We start from the raw sequence: 15,232 nt of genomic DNA on the forward strand, positions 1-15,232 counted from the left end.
CCCTGGTGGTCCAGTGGTTAAGACTTCACACTTCCATGGCAGGGGACCCGGGTTTGATCCCTGGTCGGGGAACTGAGATCCTGCATGCCTTCCCGGGGTGGCCAAAAAATTTAAAAAAAGAAAAATTGAAAACAATACAGCTAAATCTAAGGCAACCTTGGAGTAAGGCTTGTAAGGTACCCTTTACAGGCTCTCCACGGCCACCCCTCCCCCCTCCAGGTAGCCTCTGCACGTGCGTTTGCATACATGTACTATATCAAAGAAGATGCTGTCGGCGCTCTGCCCCATCGCTCAGCCCTTCACCATTTCCGAACACTCGCTGGACGTCCAGCTGCTAGCACCTGCATCTCTTTGCCTAAGAGATTTCTCTGTGGCCCTTGGTGCCTGCTCTGCCCTTGAGCTTGGCAAGTGGAAGTGCTAGAGAATCACCATCCCTCGGGAGCAGCCCTCGACCAGTGGCTGACAGGAGCACGCGGATAAATACCCCAGTTCCTTTGCCTCTCAAGCGCGGTCATCAGCTCCCAATGCTCCCAGTGGAAATGAGCTCCAGGTGCCCACAGTGGGACTGGCTTGATAGCACACCTTGATTGGCTGCCTTCTCTCCTCTGTTTTGCTTCCCCGCTCTCCTACCAGGGTTTTCTGGGATCTGCTCCCAAATAAACTAAATAGTAAATGCATTTGAAATCTTTTCTATGGTCTGCTTCTGGGGCAACTTGATCTGAGACATATATACCCATAGAAAATATGGAGTATCATTTTTTTTGCGTGTTAACATCAAAGGAATACTGTTCTGCATGAATCATGAGGCAGTATTCTTATTCCCATTTTTTAGATGAGGACATTGAGACTCAGAGAGTGGAGGAATTTGCCTGATGCATCACAATTTGTACGAGGCAATGTCAGCACTCGAACTCAGGTCTCCTGTGCTCTGTCTACTGTGCTTCATTTCTCTGGCAGAATTGAGGGAGGATCTCCTATTCTCTTGGTTGCACCTAAGTCTCCTGGACCAAAGGATTTCATGGTGATGGTGGGAGCTCGGGCAGGTGCCATAGGGCAGGATTAGGAATGCAAGCCCCAGTGCAGTGCCATCCAGAGGGTGCAGCATGTGTGGCCACAGCCACTGCCAAGAACAGGGCACATTTTACATTCAAGCAAGGGTTTCTTCTGTATCATTACCCATGTCTCTGAAAGTACACTAAAACTCCCAGTCCTGGGGTGGAGGAAACTGGAGAAATGGGATGGGGATCAAAGTGCTGTGAGGGTTTGCTTAGAAAGACAGAGGCTAAGAGAGACTGTACTACTAACTTTCTGTGTAACTTTGGGAAAGTTACTTACCCTCTCTGGGCCTGACATTTCTTTTCTATATAAGGGGAGACCTTGTCATGATTGGAGGGCTGGGCTTGAAAATTCAAATGGCTATAGGGGCCCACAGGGCCATCCACATGAGGAAGGTGGTCCGGGCAAGGGTGCTGCAAAGTGGACAGCTCAGGGGCAGTCTACAGGGCAGCCCCATTCAGCATCACCAACGCTGCCATGAGTCAATAGCAGGGGAGTACAGGAGACCAAGGTTCTAGACCCAGGACTGTCAGCTCTTCCAGTTTTTCAAGAGAAGACAGAAATCCAGATTTATGTGAGCTCTCTTGACTTTAAATGTTAGCAACTAATTTAAAAAGAATCACTTTGTGGGGTCAATTGAAATACACCTACTTGCTGAAATACCTCCCAGGCAAGGGAGGGAGGGGCTGTTCAACGTCCCTCAATTCCGTATTTTTCAGAGGCCTTACTATGTGCCAGGTGCCAGGTGTTAGAGATACAGTAGTTTAGGAGACAGACATGTCTGTGCCCTCATGGGACTTAACTTCTAAAAGAGTTTAAAGTCCAAGCCCTGACCAGTCCTCTGAATGCAGACAACTTTCTCCTCACCCTCTGGGGTAAGGGGCCCCACAGAGCATCCTGGTTGGGGTGAGATTAAGATTCATGCTTCCCACGCCCATTAGGATGGCTCTAATAATAATTTTTTAAAAAGGAAAATAGCAAGTGTTGGCCACAATGTGGGGAAATTGGAACCCTTGTACATTGCTGATGGGAATGTAAAGTAGTGGAATACAGTTTGGTGATTCCTCAGAAGTTAAACATGGAATTACCATATGACCCAGAAATTCAACTCCTAAGTACATACCCAAGGGAATTGAAAACAGGTGCTCAAATATATGTACATGCATGTTCATAGCAGCACCATTCACAATAGTCAAAACGTGGAAACAACCTGAATTTCCATCTACAGATGAATGGATAAACAAATTGTAACGTATACATACAATGAAATACTATTCAGCCATAAAAGGAATTAAATGTGTCAGTATTTAACTGGATGAACCTTGAAAACAAGAAGCCAGTCACAAAAGGTGTGGCTTTGTGTGATTCCATTTACATGAAATATCCAGAATAAATTAATCCAGCGATACAAAAAAGCAGGTTGGTGGTTGTCAAGGGCTGAGAGGAGGGAGGAACAGAGTAACTGCTTAATGCGTACTGCGTTTCCTTCTAGGATGACGAAAATGTTTTGGAACTACACAGAGGTGCTGATTGCACAACACTGTGAATGTGCTAAATGCCACTGCATTGTTCACTTTAAAATGGTTAATTTTATAATGTTATGTGAAGTTCATCTAAAAATCGTTTTAAACATTACAAACTACATAAAAGTGCTTTGCTAGGATGGTTGAACAAATTATGGTGCATCCAAACAGTGGAATATTATTCAGCCATTCAAAATTCGAGGATGTTTTAATGACATGGAAAAATGCTTCCAATGTAATACTAAGTAAACAAGTGGGATAAAAATTGTATATGCAGCATTTCACTAATTATGTTAAATAAAATGTGCTCAAAAAAGACTATAAAAATAAGCTAAAATGTTTGTTATCCAAAATTTTTTTAAAAGATTCATGCTTCCAGGAATTCCCTGACGGTCCAGTGGTTAGGACTCAGCGCTTTCACTGCCGTGGCCGGGGTTCAATCCCTGGTTGGAGAACTGAGATCCCACAAGCTGCGAAGTGTGGTCAAAAAAACAAAAAACAAACAACAGCAAAAGACTCATGCTTCCACTGCTTCAGCATCTACTAAGTGTCAGTCATAGTGAATGAGATGAATGAAGATCTTTGCCCTCCTGCAGCAGGGAACAGGCGACAGTGGCCCTGGGTCTAGAAAGAGCTGGAAGGTCAGCAGAGCCAGATTCTTTCTTCTCTCTTCACTGCCCCAGACTCCCTGGGTGACCCTTTCACGCCTCAGTCCTCCTCATACGCAAAAGCTGCCCCTCGGGAGAGCCATCCAGCCTCTTGGTGTTTTCCCCTAGAAACACCTGTACACGCACCCAAGACCACACATCCAGGCTGGCCCCAGCAGTATTGTGTGTTGTCGTGAACCCCTGGAATAACCTGTATGTTCATCACCAGGGGAATGAGAAGTAAGGCAGGATGGTCCCCTGCTGGGATCCTCCACTTAAAAGGAATAAACTAGAGCTCTGTTTCTTATCCTGGCTAGACCCTGACAACTTAATGATAAGAAGGCAGGGGAAAATGAAATTGCAGAAGAATCGCACAGTTAGATAGCATTTATGTATATCCTTAAAACACGAAAAACAATTTTATGTATTGTTTATGTACCCATATATATGTAATAAATTTTTGAAAGGCACAGACAGGAAGCACTGTAATTCATGACCGAGATTGCCTCTGGGGAGGAAGAGAAACAGAACTGAGAGGGATCCAAGGTGGGGAGGCTTCCATTTTAACTGTTACTTTTAGTAATTTTATTTTTTTAAAAACTGAAGCAAACATGACAAAATGTGAACATTTGTTAATTCTGGGTGGTGGGTTCCTGGGATATTTAATATATTATTCTCTTCACTTTTCTGTATTTTAACCTCAGCCTCCCCCCCCCAGAAAAAGGATAGTGAAAAGAAAGCAGTGAAGAGAACCAGTATCTCTTGAGGGCTTTCTCTGTGATGGCCAAAGTGGTCCTCAAAGTGTGTCCCCTGAACAAGCAGCACCAGCATCACCTGGGAGTGCAAATTCTTGGGGTCCTGTGCCAGACTTACGGAGTCAGGAACTCTGGGGTCAAGACCCAGAAGTCTGTGTTTTAACAAGCCTTCCAGGTGATTCTGGTGTTCTGCTAAAATATGAGAACCACCGGGCTAGACTGTAATAGCTATGACAATAGTTAACCCGTATTAAGCAATTAGACCTGTCAGACAGTGCTCTAAGAGCGTTCCTTCAGTAACTCAATCTAATCTTCAAAACAACCCTATGAAGGAGCCATATTTGAATTATCCCCATCCTACAGTTGTGGAAATGGAGGCACAGAAAGGCTAAATCCGCTGCCCAAGGTCCAACAGACAGGTTGCTCCCAGAAACCCTTTACGTAACCACTACACTAAACTGTCACTTACATGACCTCTAACAACATACTCTAGCTCACTGCAGCCTTGGAAGAAAGACTTAATAGCCCTCTTTGACAGATAAGGAAATTGGAATTTTGGGAGGGAGAGTGACTTGTCCAAGGTCTCACAAGGAGGAAAGTGAGGGGCCACGCATCCTGTGGTCTGTCCAGGAGGTTTTGGGGTTTGACCTAGACCACCTGGGGATCAGGGCCCAGCTGGGAGGAGGAGGGAGCTCAGTGAGCGGACCCAGCTGCAGCCCTGCCTGGGTGTGACTTGCACCGTCACGCCTACGGCCAGCTGTCCCCTTCCCCACTATGGCTGCCAACCCGCCGTGACCGTGACGGTCACCCACCCCCACCAGGAACCGTAAGGGCCTTCCCCTCCCGGGCTCCGTGAAGCCCTTTTTTTTTTTTCCTTTTGCAAAAGGGGAACCTGGACTGCCTAGAGAAGTGCCAGCTCAGGCACAAAGTCACCCTACAGCTTTCCCAGGCTCGCCGCCAGGCAATTCCGCTGTTCATCTGGGCACCCTCCCCCGCGGGTCGGCCCCCGCATCCCACCTCCTGTCCGCCGCTCCCACGACGGTCCCTCTCCCCGGCAACCCAACTTACGCGGCTCACCACCCCGGGTTCCCTCCGCAGCCCGAAGACCCTCAGGCCGAGGGTCACGGGCCGCTGCCCCCGATCCCGTGTGCGCTGCACTCACCTGGGCGCCCGCTCCTCGTCCCGTGGGCAGCCCGGATCCTCGCAGCTCGAGCGCCCCCCCAGCTCGGCAGCCCCCGGCGTCCCGGGCGCTCGTGCCCTAGGGAAAATGGACTGACTTTCGAGAAGAGGCTGGGGCTGCGCTCCGAGGGGCTTCGGCGCCGCGCGTCTTATGGGGCCCCTCTCGTGCTGGACTGTCCGCGTCCCCTCCCACTTGCTTCGAGTCCCCGGCGGTGCGCCCGGGCTGGAACCAGGGACGCGGTGTCGCCCACAGGCCATCTGGGCTCCTTAGCCGCGCCCGGAGTGATGCTAACCCCGCCCCCAAGTGTCTTAAACCCGCCCCCGAAGATTCTAACCCCACCCCAGGGACTCTAATCTCTGTCCCCACCTCCTAAAATCCTAATCCCGCCGCCTAAGGATTTTTTTAAACACCGCCCATCCAAGGTTTCTAACTCTGCCCCCAAGAATCCTAACCTTGTCCCTGAGGGATAATAACCCCGCCCCCAAGAATTTTAACCGGTCCTTCAAAGGTCCTAACCCCCAAATAACCTAACACCTCCCCCAATGTATTCTAACGCTGCCTCCCATCGCCCTAATCCTGCCCTAAAGGATTCTAAACCCCACCCTTCCGAGAACCCCACACCTCATCTCCTCCTCCTGAGATCTTAATTCTGCCCCAAAGGATTTTGAATGTCACATCTGAAGGAATTTTAACCTCGCCTACCGGAGATTTCTAATTCTGCCCCCTGGATTTTAATCCCGCCAACCGAAGGATCCTAACCCTTTTCTTGAAAAGATTCTAACCCAGCCCTCAGGATTTATGACCCTAATCCTAGGGATTCTAATCTCTCTCCTGAGAGATCCCAACCTGTTCCCATAGGATTTTAATCCGCCCCCCAGGATTCTAATCCGGCCCATCCAAATATTCCATCCCTGCCTTCCAGGGTTTCTGATGGCACCTATCAAAGGATTCTAAACCTTTTCGGGAGGATCCTAACCCCACCCTCGTCATTCTCACACGATTCTAAATTCACTCCTCCTCCCCCAAGCATTCCCCACCCTTCCAATCGCCACCTCCAAGCCCGGGCCCCTCCCCACACCGCGTCCCAAGCCTTCCCGGCCCTTCTGTGGTCTGCGGTTTCCGCTCCGCAGGCCCCTGGCGATTCAAACGCCAAGCAAAGTTCCTTGCCTGCAGGAACCAGCCTGGCTTACTCCTTGCAGGTTTCCTGGCAGCTCAGAGGAGTTCGAAAATTGAGGGCGCGGCAAGTGGGGCTGGAGGGCACAGCTGGAGGCCACAGATGAGTGAGATGTGCCCAGGGCCAGGCAAGGGCAGAGCACATCTCCTCCTGGAAAGAGAGGGACTGTCACCCTAAATTCTGCTGAACACACCTCCAAAATGTACGGGAATCCTACTGTGTCTCTGTAGTCCCACTGCTACCAGCCAGTTCAGGCCACCATCATCTCTCCATTCATTCATTCAGCAGGATTGTGCTGGGCGCTGGGCTACACAGGGCTGGCTTCTTGGCCTCAGCACTATTGACATTTAGGTCCTGAAATTCTTTGTTGTGGGGTCTGTTTTGTGCATAGTAGAATGTTGAACAGCATTCCTGGATTTCATCCACTAGATGCCAGTAGCAACCCCCTTCCCCAGTTGTGACAGCCAAAATGTTTCCAGGCATGACCAAACGTCCTGGGGGGGGGGGGGGAGGGGGGCAGAGGAGGGGGACAGACCATGGATGAGAAAGATAATGACTCTCCTCTTACGTGTTTTGTTTATGTACTTAAATACATGTATGCACTTTTAAAATGTAGAAAACGGGGGACTTCCCTGGTGGTGCTTAAGTGATTAAGAATCCGCCTGCCAATGCAGGGGACACAGGTTCAATCCCTGGTCCGGGAAGGTCCAACGTGCCGCGGATAAGCCCCGGCACCACAACTACTGAAGCCCGTGCACAACAGTGAGAAGCCCGCGCACCGCAGTGAGAAGCCCGCGCACCGCAAACAAGAGTAGCCCTTGCTCACCGCAACTAGAGAAAGCCGGCGCGTAGCAACGAAGACCCAACGCAGCCAAAAAAAAAAAGAAGTGGATAACGGTATATATATATATATAAATTTATTTATTTTATTTTTGGCTGCGTTGGGTCTTCTTTGCTGCGTATGGGCTTTCTCTAGTTGCAGCGAGAGGGGGCTACTTTTCACTGGGTGCGCGGGCTTCTCATTTCAGTGGCTTCTCTTGTTGTGGTGCCCGGGCTCTAGGCGCGCAGGCTTCAGTAGTTGTGGCTCACTGGCTGGAGAGCGCAGGCTCAGTAGCTGTGGCGCCCGGGCTTAGTTGCTCCGTGGCATGTGGGGTCTTCCCAGACCAGGGATCGAACCAGTGTCCCCTGCATTGGCAGGTGGATTCTTAACCACTGTGCCACCAGGGAAGCTCCTAGATAATGTTTTAATTGTGTGTTTGAGTTACTTGGATGGTACTTATTCAATTTTGTCCTTTTTTTTTCCACTCCATCACTAGATACTATTAATATCTAGCCATGTTGCTGAAGGTCATTGTCTACATCCTCCATAGTCTACTTATCCATTCCCCTAGTCATGGACACCCAGATTGCACACAACTTCACACTACCATAAACAATGCCACTGTGGACATCCTGATATGTGTCCCCTTATGAACCCATGTGAGAATTTTAGAAAGACTTGCTTTGCCAAGAATGACAGATTCCTGCAGAATGACTGCTGCCTGGATTCCTCTCCTGCCATTTCCCCGTATCTTGTCCCTTGGTATCATCTGCCGGTCTTAATTTGAGTTCCCCAGAAGCAGACCCTAGACATGGATTCAAGTGAAAGTCGGTTATTTGGAAGATGCAGAAAACACTGGTAAGGGAGTGGGTGAATGAGGCAGGCAAGGGAAGAAAGCCAATTAAGAGAGCATTATCAAGCAAGCTCCAACTGTGGGCTCCTGGAGCTCAATCCTTCTGGGAAGCAAACCCACTTCAGAGTTATCCCACCTGAGGCTTGAGGGAGCTGGGGTATTTATACACCAACGCCTGCCAGACATTGGATGAGGGCTGCTCCCAGGGGGATATTAATCCTCCAGCATTTCTGGTCTGCCCCATGCATGCTCCAGTCACCAGAGAGAGCCTCTAGGAAGAGAGATGCAGGTTCCAGGGACATTAGAGGGTCATTGTCAGCATCAGCTGCATCTTCTACCACAAGTTTGCCATTCTGATGGCAAAGGACCACTGATAGCTGTAACATTCTCCTGCTAACAGCCAATTTCCCCAATTTTTTTGCTATTAAAGTAATGCTGCAATAAAAATTCTTGTATGTGTTCCCAAAGCCCCTATCAACTTTATTGCGGCATAATCTTATAAATAAAATGCACCATTTAAAATACTCAGCTTGATGAATTTTGGCAACTGTATACATCTGTGTAACCACCACACTAATCAAGATATAGAACATTTCTATCCCTCCAAAAAGTTCCCTTTTACCCTGTTGCACTCAACTTCTCCCACTCATTTCCTAAGGTAACAACTGATTGGATTTTTGTCATTATAGATTAGCTTTGTCTTTTCTGGGATTTTACATAAATGCAATCATACAGTATGTTTCTTTTTCATCTGTCTTTTTACTCACATATTGCTTTTAAGAGTTTCCATGTTGTTTCATATTCTAGTATTTTGTTCCTTTTCACTGCTGAGAAGTATTCCATAGTACCGATGTATCACTATTTGTTTATCCATTTACTTGTTGGTGGATATTTGGGTTCCTTTTGTTACAAGAATAAAGCTGTTATGAACATTCATGTACAAGTCTTTGTGTGGACATGTTTTCATTTCTATTGGTTAAATACTTTGGACTAGAATTGCTGGGTCATATAGTAAGTGTATGTTTAACTTTATAATACAATGATAAATTGGTTTTCAGAGTAATTATACCATTTTGCATTCCTACCAGTGATGTATGGTTTCCAGTTTTGTCACGTCCTGTCAATTTTGTATTGCCGTTCTTTGTAATTAAAAAAATATTTCCCATCTAACTCATATTAGCATCAAAGAACATTGATACAATTACAAATTTTATCCTAAAGCACTGGCTTACTAGTATTTGGGGTGGCAAACATTTTGTCTACTCATGCATTCATTCATTCATTGTCATGGGGAGTATAGCTGGCCACAAGCAGTGGTGCTAAATACTGCATCTTTGGAGTCAGGCTAGAGTTCAAACCCTGGCACTGCCATTTATCAACTGAGTGATCTTGCATATATCAAGTCACCTCTCTGAGCCTCAGTTTCCTTATCTGTCAAGTGGGAATAATAATAGTACTTACCTCGGTGAGTCATTGTGAGAGTTAACTAACGTCTTATGCCTGAGGGTGATAAGGATTAAAAGGAAAATAAAGCAAAGCAAGGGGAGAGGTAGCAGCGGTGGGGGAGGGGTGATGGTGTGACTTGAGACAGAGAGGCAGGGAAGGCCTCTCTGAAGAGGGAGCATGTGAGCAGAGACCTGCTGAATTGGGGGAGTGAGTCATGGGATGGTCTGGGGGAAGTGCGTTCCAAGCAGAAGGAATAGTAATGGCTAAGGTCCTGAGGTGCAACTGCACTTTATGTGTTTAAGGAACACAAGGAGGCCAGTGTACCTGGAACAGAGTGGGCACAGGAGAGAATGATGGAGATGATGTTGGAGAAGTTGTGGGGTCAGACTGTGAGGCCATGAACCTCCTGGTACTGATATTAAACTTTAATTGAAACGAGATGGGAGCCATTAGATGGTTCTGAGCAGAGGAGTAAGCCACAACTGGCTTGTTTTTTAATGGGATCTCTCTGGCTGCTGGGTGGAGAATGGATTAGACGGGCCAGGGGAAGCAGGGAACCCAGTGAGCAGGCTGAGGCAGTCCTCCAAAGGCAAGATGATGGTGGCATGCGCCGGGGTGGTGGCAAATGACAATTGTAGGAGCTCAGAGAAAGGTTCAGAATGCTTGAAACTTTACGGGTATGCACAAGGTGAGTCATTGCAGCACCACTTTTACTAGGGAAGAACTGGAAATAACCTAGATGCCCATCATTTGGGGACTGGAAAAAAATGATAATACAGTAATGGAGTACCAAGCAGTTGTCAAAAGAATAATGATGTTTAAAAACTAATCATATTTCTATGCACTAGCAAAGAACAATCTGATAATAAAGCTAAGAAAACAATTTCACTTACAATGTCAATGAAAAGAATAAAATACTGGGAATCAATTTAACAAAAGAAATGCAAGATACTTGGAAAACTAAGAAACATTTAAAAAAATATTTATTTATTTATTTGGCTATGCCTGGTCTTAGCTACAGCACGCGGGATCTTTTTTCAGTTGTGGCATGCGAGATTTAGTTCCCTGACCAGGGATCGAACCTAGGTCCCCTGCATTGGGAGCACGGAGTCTTAATCACTGGACCACCAGGGAAGTCCCCGAAGAAACATTCTTGAAAGAAACTTAAGAAGACCTAAGTAAAGTCATCTCAGGGGATGGAAAAGACATCCCTCTGTGGACTGGAAGACAATATTGTTAAGATGATGATACTCCCCAAAGTGATCAACCAAATCCCTATCAAAACCCCAGATGTCTTTTTTTTTAAATAAAAAATAAAAATAGACAAGTTCATCCTGAAATTCGTATGGGAATGCAAGGAACTCAGAACAGCCAAAACAAACTTGAAAAAGTAAACATTGGAGGACTCACTCTTTCCAGTTTGAAAACTTACTACAGTAATCAAGATAGTAATCAGTGGAAGAGAATTGAGAGTCCAGAAGTAAACCCTCACATTCACGGCCAATTGATTTTCAACAAGGGTGCCAAGACAATTCAATGGGGGGAAAGAACAGTCTTTTCAACAGTTGGTGTTGGAACTGGATGTCCCCATGCAAAATAATGAAGTTGAACCCGACCTCACACCATCCACAAAAATAAGCTCGAAATGGATCGTAGACCTAAATATATGAGCCCAAAACATAAAACTCTTAGAAGTAAATCTACATGACCTTGGGTTAGGCAAAGCCATCTTAGATGTGACATAAGTGACAAAAGAAAAAACAGAGAAACTGGACTTCATCAAAACTAAAAACTTGTGCTACAAATGATACAATCAAGAAAATGAGGGACTTCTCTGGCGGTCCAGTGGTTAAGACTCCGCACTCCCAATGCAGGGGGCCTGTGTTAGATCCCTGGTCAGGGAACTAAGAATCCGCATGCTGCATGGCGTGGCCTAAAAAAAAAAAAAGAAAAAGAAAAAGAAAAAGAAAACACAACCCACAGAGTGGGAGAAAATATTTGCAAATCATACATCTGATAAGGTACTGGTATCCTACATATTTAAATAACACTTATAACTCAATAATAAAGACAATATAATTGAAAAGTGGGCAAAAGATCTGAATAGATATTTCTCCGAAGAAGCTATACAAATAGCTAATAAGCACATAAAAAGATGCTTACTATCATTAGTCATTAGGGAAATACAAATTAAGCCCAATGAGATGCCACTTCACATCCATTAGAATGGCTAATAACAAAAAAGACAGATAATAGCAAGTGTTGATGAGACTCTGAAGAAATTAGAACCTTCATATATTGTGGTGGGAATGTAAAATGGTGCAGCCCCTTTGGAAGACGGTGTGGCAGTTCCTCAAAACGTTAAACATGGAGTTACCATATGACCCAGCAATCCCACTCCTAGGTGTCTGCCCAAGAGAATTGAAAATATGTCTACACAAACATTTGTATGTGAAATTTTCATAGCAACATTATTCATAATAGCCAACAAGTGGAACAACTCTGATGTCCATTAATGGATAAATAAAATGTGCTATATCCATTCAATGGAATATTATTTGGCAATAAAACAGTATGAAGTACTGATACATGCTACAACATGGGTGAACTTTGAAAACTTGTTAAATGAAAGAGGCCAGTCACAAAAGATCACATATTGTATAATTCCATTTACATGAAATGTCCAGAATAGGCAAATCTACAGAAACAGAAAGTAGATTAGTGGTTGTCTAGGGCTGGGGGTTGGGGAGAAATAAGGGGTGACTGCTAGTGGGTACGGGGTTTTTGTGGGGGGGGTGGGTAATGAAAATGCCCTAAAATTGATTGTAGTAATGGCTGCACAACTCTGTGAACATACTAAAAGTTACTAGAGTGTACATTTAAATGGATGAATAAGTGAATTATAATTCAATAAAAAAATTTTTTAAATGAAGAAAGTCATTATGTACTAATAGGGAACATGTGGGTAAGGGGAGGGGGGAGAAAGGTGCACAACAGTTTCTATTGTATTTTACTATTTGTGTAGAACAGGAGAACAAGGATACAGGAATTTACCAGCACATGCCTGGGCAGAGTCAGGAAGGGCACACATAAGAAACAGCCCCAGTGGTTTCTTCCAGGGAAAGGAATTGTGTAGCTGGGTGACAGAGGAGGGAGGGAGACTTATTGGTCCTAGTATACCCTTTGTACTCTTGAATTTTGAACGACCTGAATATATTAACTATTCAAAAATAAAGTCATTTAAAAACATCAGAGACTTCATGGACAAGATAGAATTGGGGCTGGGTAGGATTTTTAGAGGATGAAGAGTCCAAAAAGGTTCTGGGTGTGCACTTGACACTGGGGCCAGGGGTGTAGGAATGATGGAAGCAAAGGCATTGAGACTGGACTGACTGCCTCTCACTATCTGTGACTTTGGGCAAGTTACTCAACTCCTCTCTGCCCCTGCTTCCTCATCTGCAAAGTAGAAGGGTAAGAGTGCTTACCTCACCAGGTCATTGAATCATTGCATATCAAGCTCATTACTGTGCCCTCACTTATATCATCTCATTTAATCTCTTTGAAATGGGGATGATTATAAGTGGATGGCTCAGAGAGGTAAAGACACTTGCCCAAGGTCACACAGCCAGCAACAAATTCGAATCCAGGTCTGTGAGTCTCCAGTGTGCCTCCAAAGGCTGTGCTTGTAAGGACTACACAAACCTAGTAAGTGTGCCCAGGAGATTAAGGAGTAGAGAGAGAGAGATGCTGATGGGAGGACATGACGCAGGGCTCAGTCCCGGAGGGAGGGCAGGAGCTAGGGAACAATGCAGGCTTCACTTTACAGGGGGTCAGAGGTTAGCTCCTTCAAAAGTATATTTTCCTATTTCCAGGAGCATTTGCATTTTATTTCAAATTCTTTGGGAACTGCTGATTGCTCTACATTCAAAACAGGATGGGGGATGGGGAAGAGAGCCACAAATGATTATTTCAAGGCCCAGATATTTCCCCTTTTATTTGCAAAGTAGCCAGTGTACACCCTCTCAGGCAGGAGGTCATTGCTGCCCTCATTTTCCAAGAGAGGCAAACAAAAACCTGAGAAGACTAGCCCTTGAGAACCTCATAACAGCCCCCAGCAGGTCCTTGACCACTCTTAAAAAACTCCTCCATCTTCCATCATCTCTAGCCCCCCATGCCCACCTCCACCCCTGCCCTGGCTTATTTTTCTCCGGAGAACTTGTCACCACCAGGCACTTTAATACATACTTATATGTTAACCTGTTTGTTGTCTATCTCTTCTACTTTTTTTTTTTTTTTGCAAGTTCCACACAGATACTATTCAGTGCATGTTTTTACAGATGGAGAAACTGAATGAATGAAGGACACTGAATGAATGAAAGAAACTGAATGAAGGAAGGAACCGAATGAATGAAGGTCTAGTGAATAACAGTGCCGGGATCCAAACCCTTCATTTGATTAATTCTGTAAGTATTTATTAAGGGTTTACTATGTGTAGTTTCCAGACTTTTCTCTACACATTTACATACATATACAGGTAAATACAAAACCATGTTATTTTTAAAAAATGAATGTACTCTCTGTACTATTGTACAAGCATGTCTTGGTGCTCTCTCCATGTTAATTCACCACTGAATGTGAGCGAGGCTGGGGCCCAGGGACTTTAATCTCTCAGAATGCTGCCAGGAGCTGGGAGGACAAAAATGGACAAGATAGTCTTGGCCCTCAAGCAACGTCCAATTCAATTAGGGAGACAAAAACTTAGACCAATAACTTAGATACAGAAGTGGAAAATTCTGTGGTAGAGAGGCTCATGATATTAGGAGGGACATTGGCCCAGCCTGGGGTGCATCAAGGAGGACTTCTTGAAGGAGGTGATCCATTGAGGCTTAAAGGATGATAGTGGAAGGTCATGGCAAAGGATTTTCCGGACAGAAGGTACAGCCTGACAAAGACTTGAGGGGGGAAAGCCTGGCCTGTTTGAGGAACCACAAACCTTCTGTTTTGTTGGTGCCTGAAGCCCGAGGCAAGAGAAGGCAGACCATGAGGCTGGAGATGGCAGCAACAGCAGCGTTATGATAAGGAGCTGGGGCTTTCTCATGAGGGTGACCAGGGAGACTGGGTTGTGCTGGGTTGGAAGCTTACCTACCCCAGGTACCATCCTAGAGGCAGCCGACCTCTTGCTCAGGGGTGTGGCAGGGCTGAACCGGGATGGGGATGGTGGGGGGTGTCAATGAAGTTGTTTTTCTGCCCCCAGCTGCGTGGCCACTTCCAGCTGATGGGTCCCCCTGGGGCGGGGGGTACGGGACTGTTCGGTTTCACAACCCCCCTCCCTTCCCCCAGTGTCTCCGGAGGCCAAGAAAAGAGGAAGCGCTACGCGGACTTCCTCCTGGGTCCGGGCGCTTGCGAGCCCAGGCGGGTGCTTCGGAAGGGCGGGGGAAGGGGCGGGGCACAGAAGGACCTCCCTGCCCACACGCTTTCAGCAGAATAAAACGGCCTGGCCTAGCCCCGCCCCCTTTCCTCGGTGGCCGAGGTCCTGCAGGGTGGGCCCAGGCCTGGAGCTGGGAGAGCGAGTTCGCATCCCAGCAGTCCTAACACACTGTCTCTTCCTGTACAGGACCTCCTCTCTGAGACTCACATCTTGAATGAGAGGGCACGTCCTATCCAGCAATTTAAAACTGAGGTGATGTGTATGAATTAATATGGAGAGAGCCCCAAGATACGCTTTCAGAATAGTATAGAGTACATTCACTAAAAAACAAACAAACAAACAAAAACCCC

General features: G+C 46.2%; 1 protein-coding gene across 3 annotated transcripts in view; it reads right to left on the reverse strand.

Annotated features, from left to right (window-relative positions):
• HCK (HCK proto-oncogene, Src family tyrosine kinase) overlaps positions 1 to 5,418 on the reverse strand; it is a gene marked incomplete at its 5' end in the record, with an annotated part of 45,323 nt that extends 39,905 nt beyond the window's left edge. For 2 of the 3 annotated variants that reach the window (XM_082429756.1, XM_082429755.1), the window contains one exon: positions 5,144 to 5,226. Coding sequence is in view for 1 of the 3 variants with exons in the window: in XM_082429754.1 (XP_082285880.1) it covers positions 5,144 to 5,418 (275 nt within the window). Of the gene's footprint in view, positions 1 to 5,143 lie in introns of all 3 variants that reach the window. The other variant, XM_082429754.1, reaches the window with a different exon arrangement.
• Positions 5,419 to 15,232: the final 9,814 nt, after the last annotated feature.

The sequence above is a fragment of the Balaenoptera physalus genome (assembly GCF_965194825.1).
Source record: "Balaenoptera physalus genome assembly, chromosome: 16".
NCBI classification, from domain to species: Eukaryota; Metazoa; Chordata; class Mammalia; order Artiodactyla; family Balaenopteridae; genus Balaenoptera; species Balaenoptera physalus.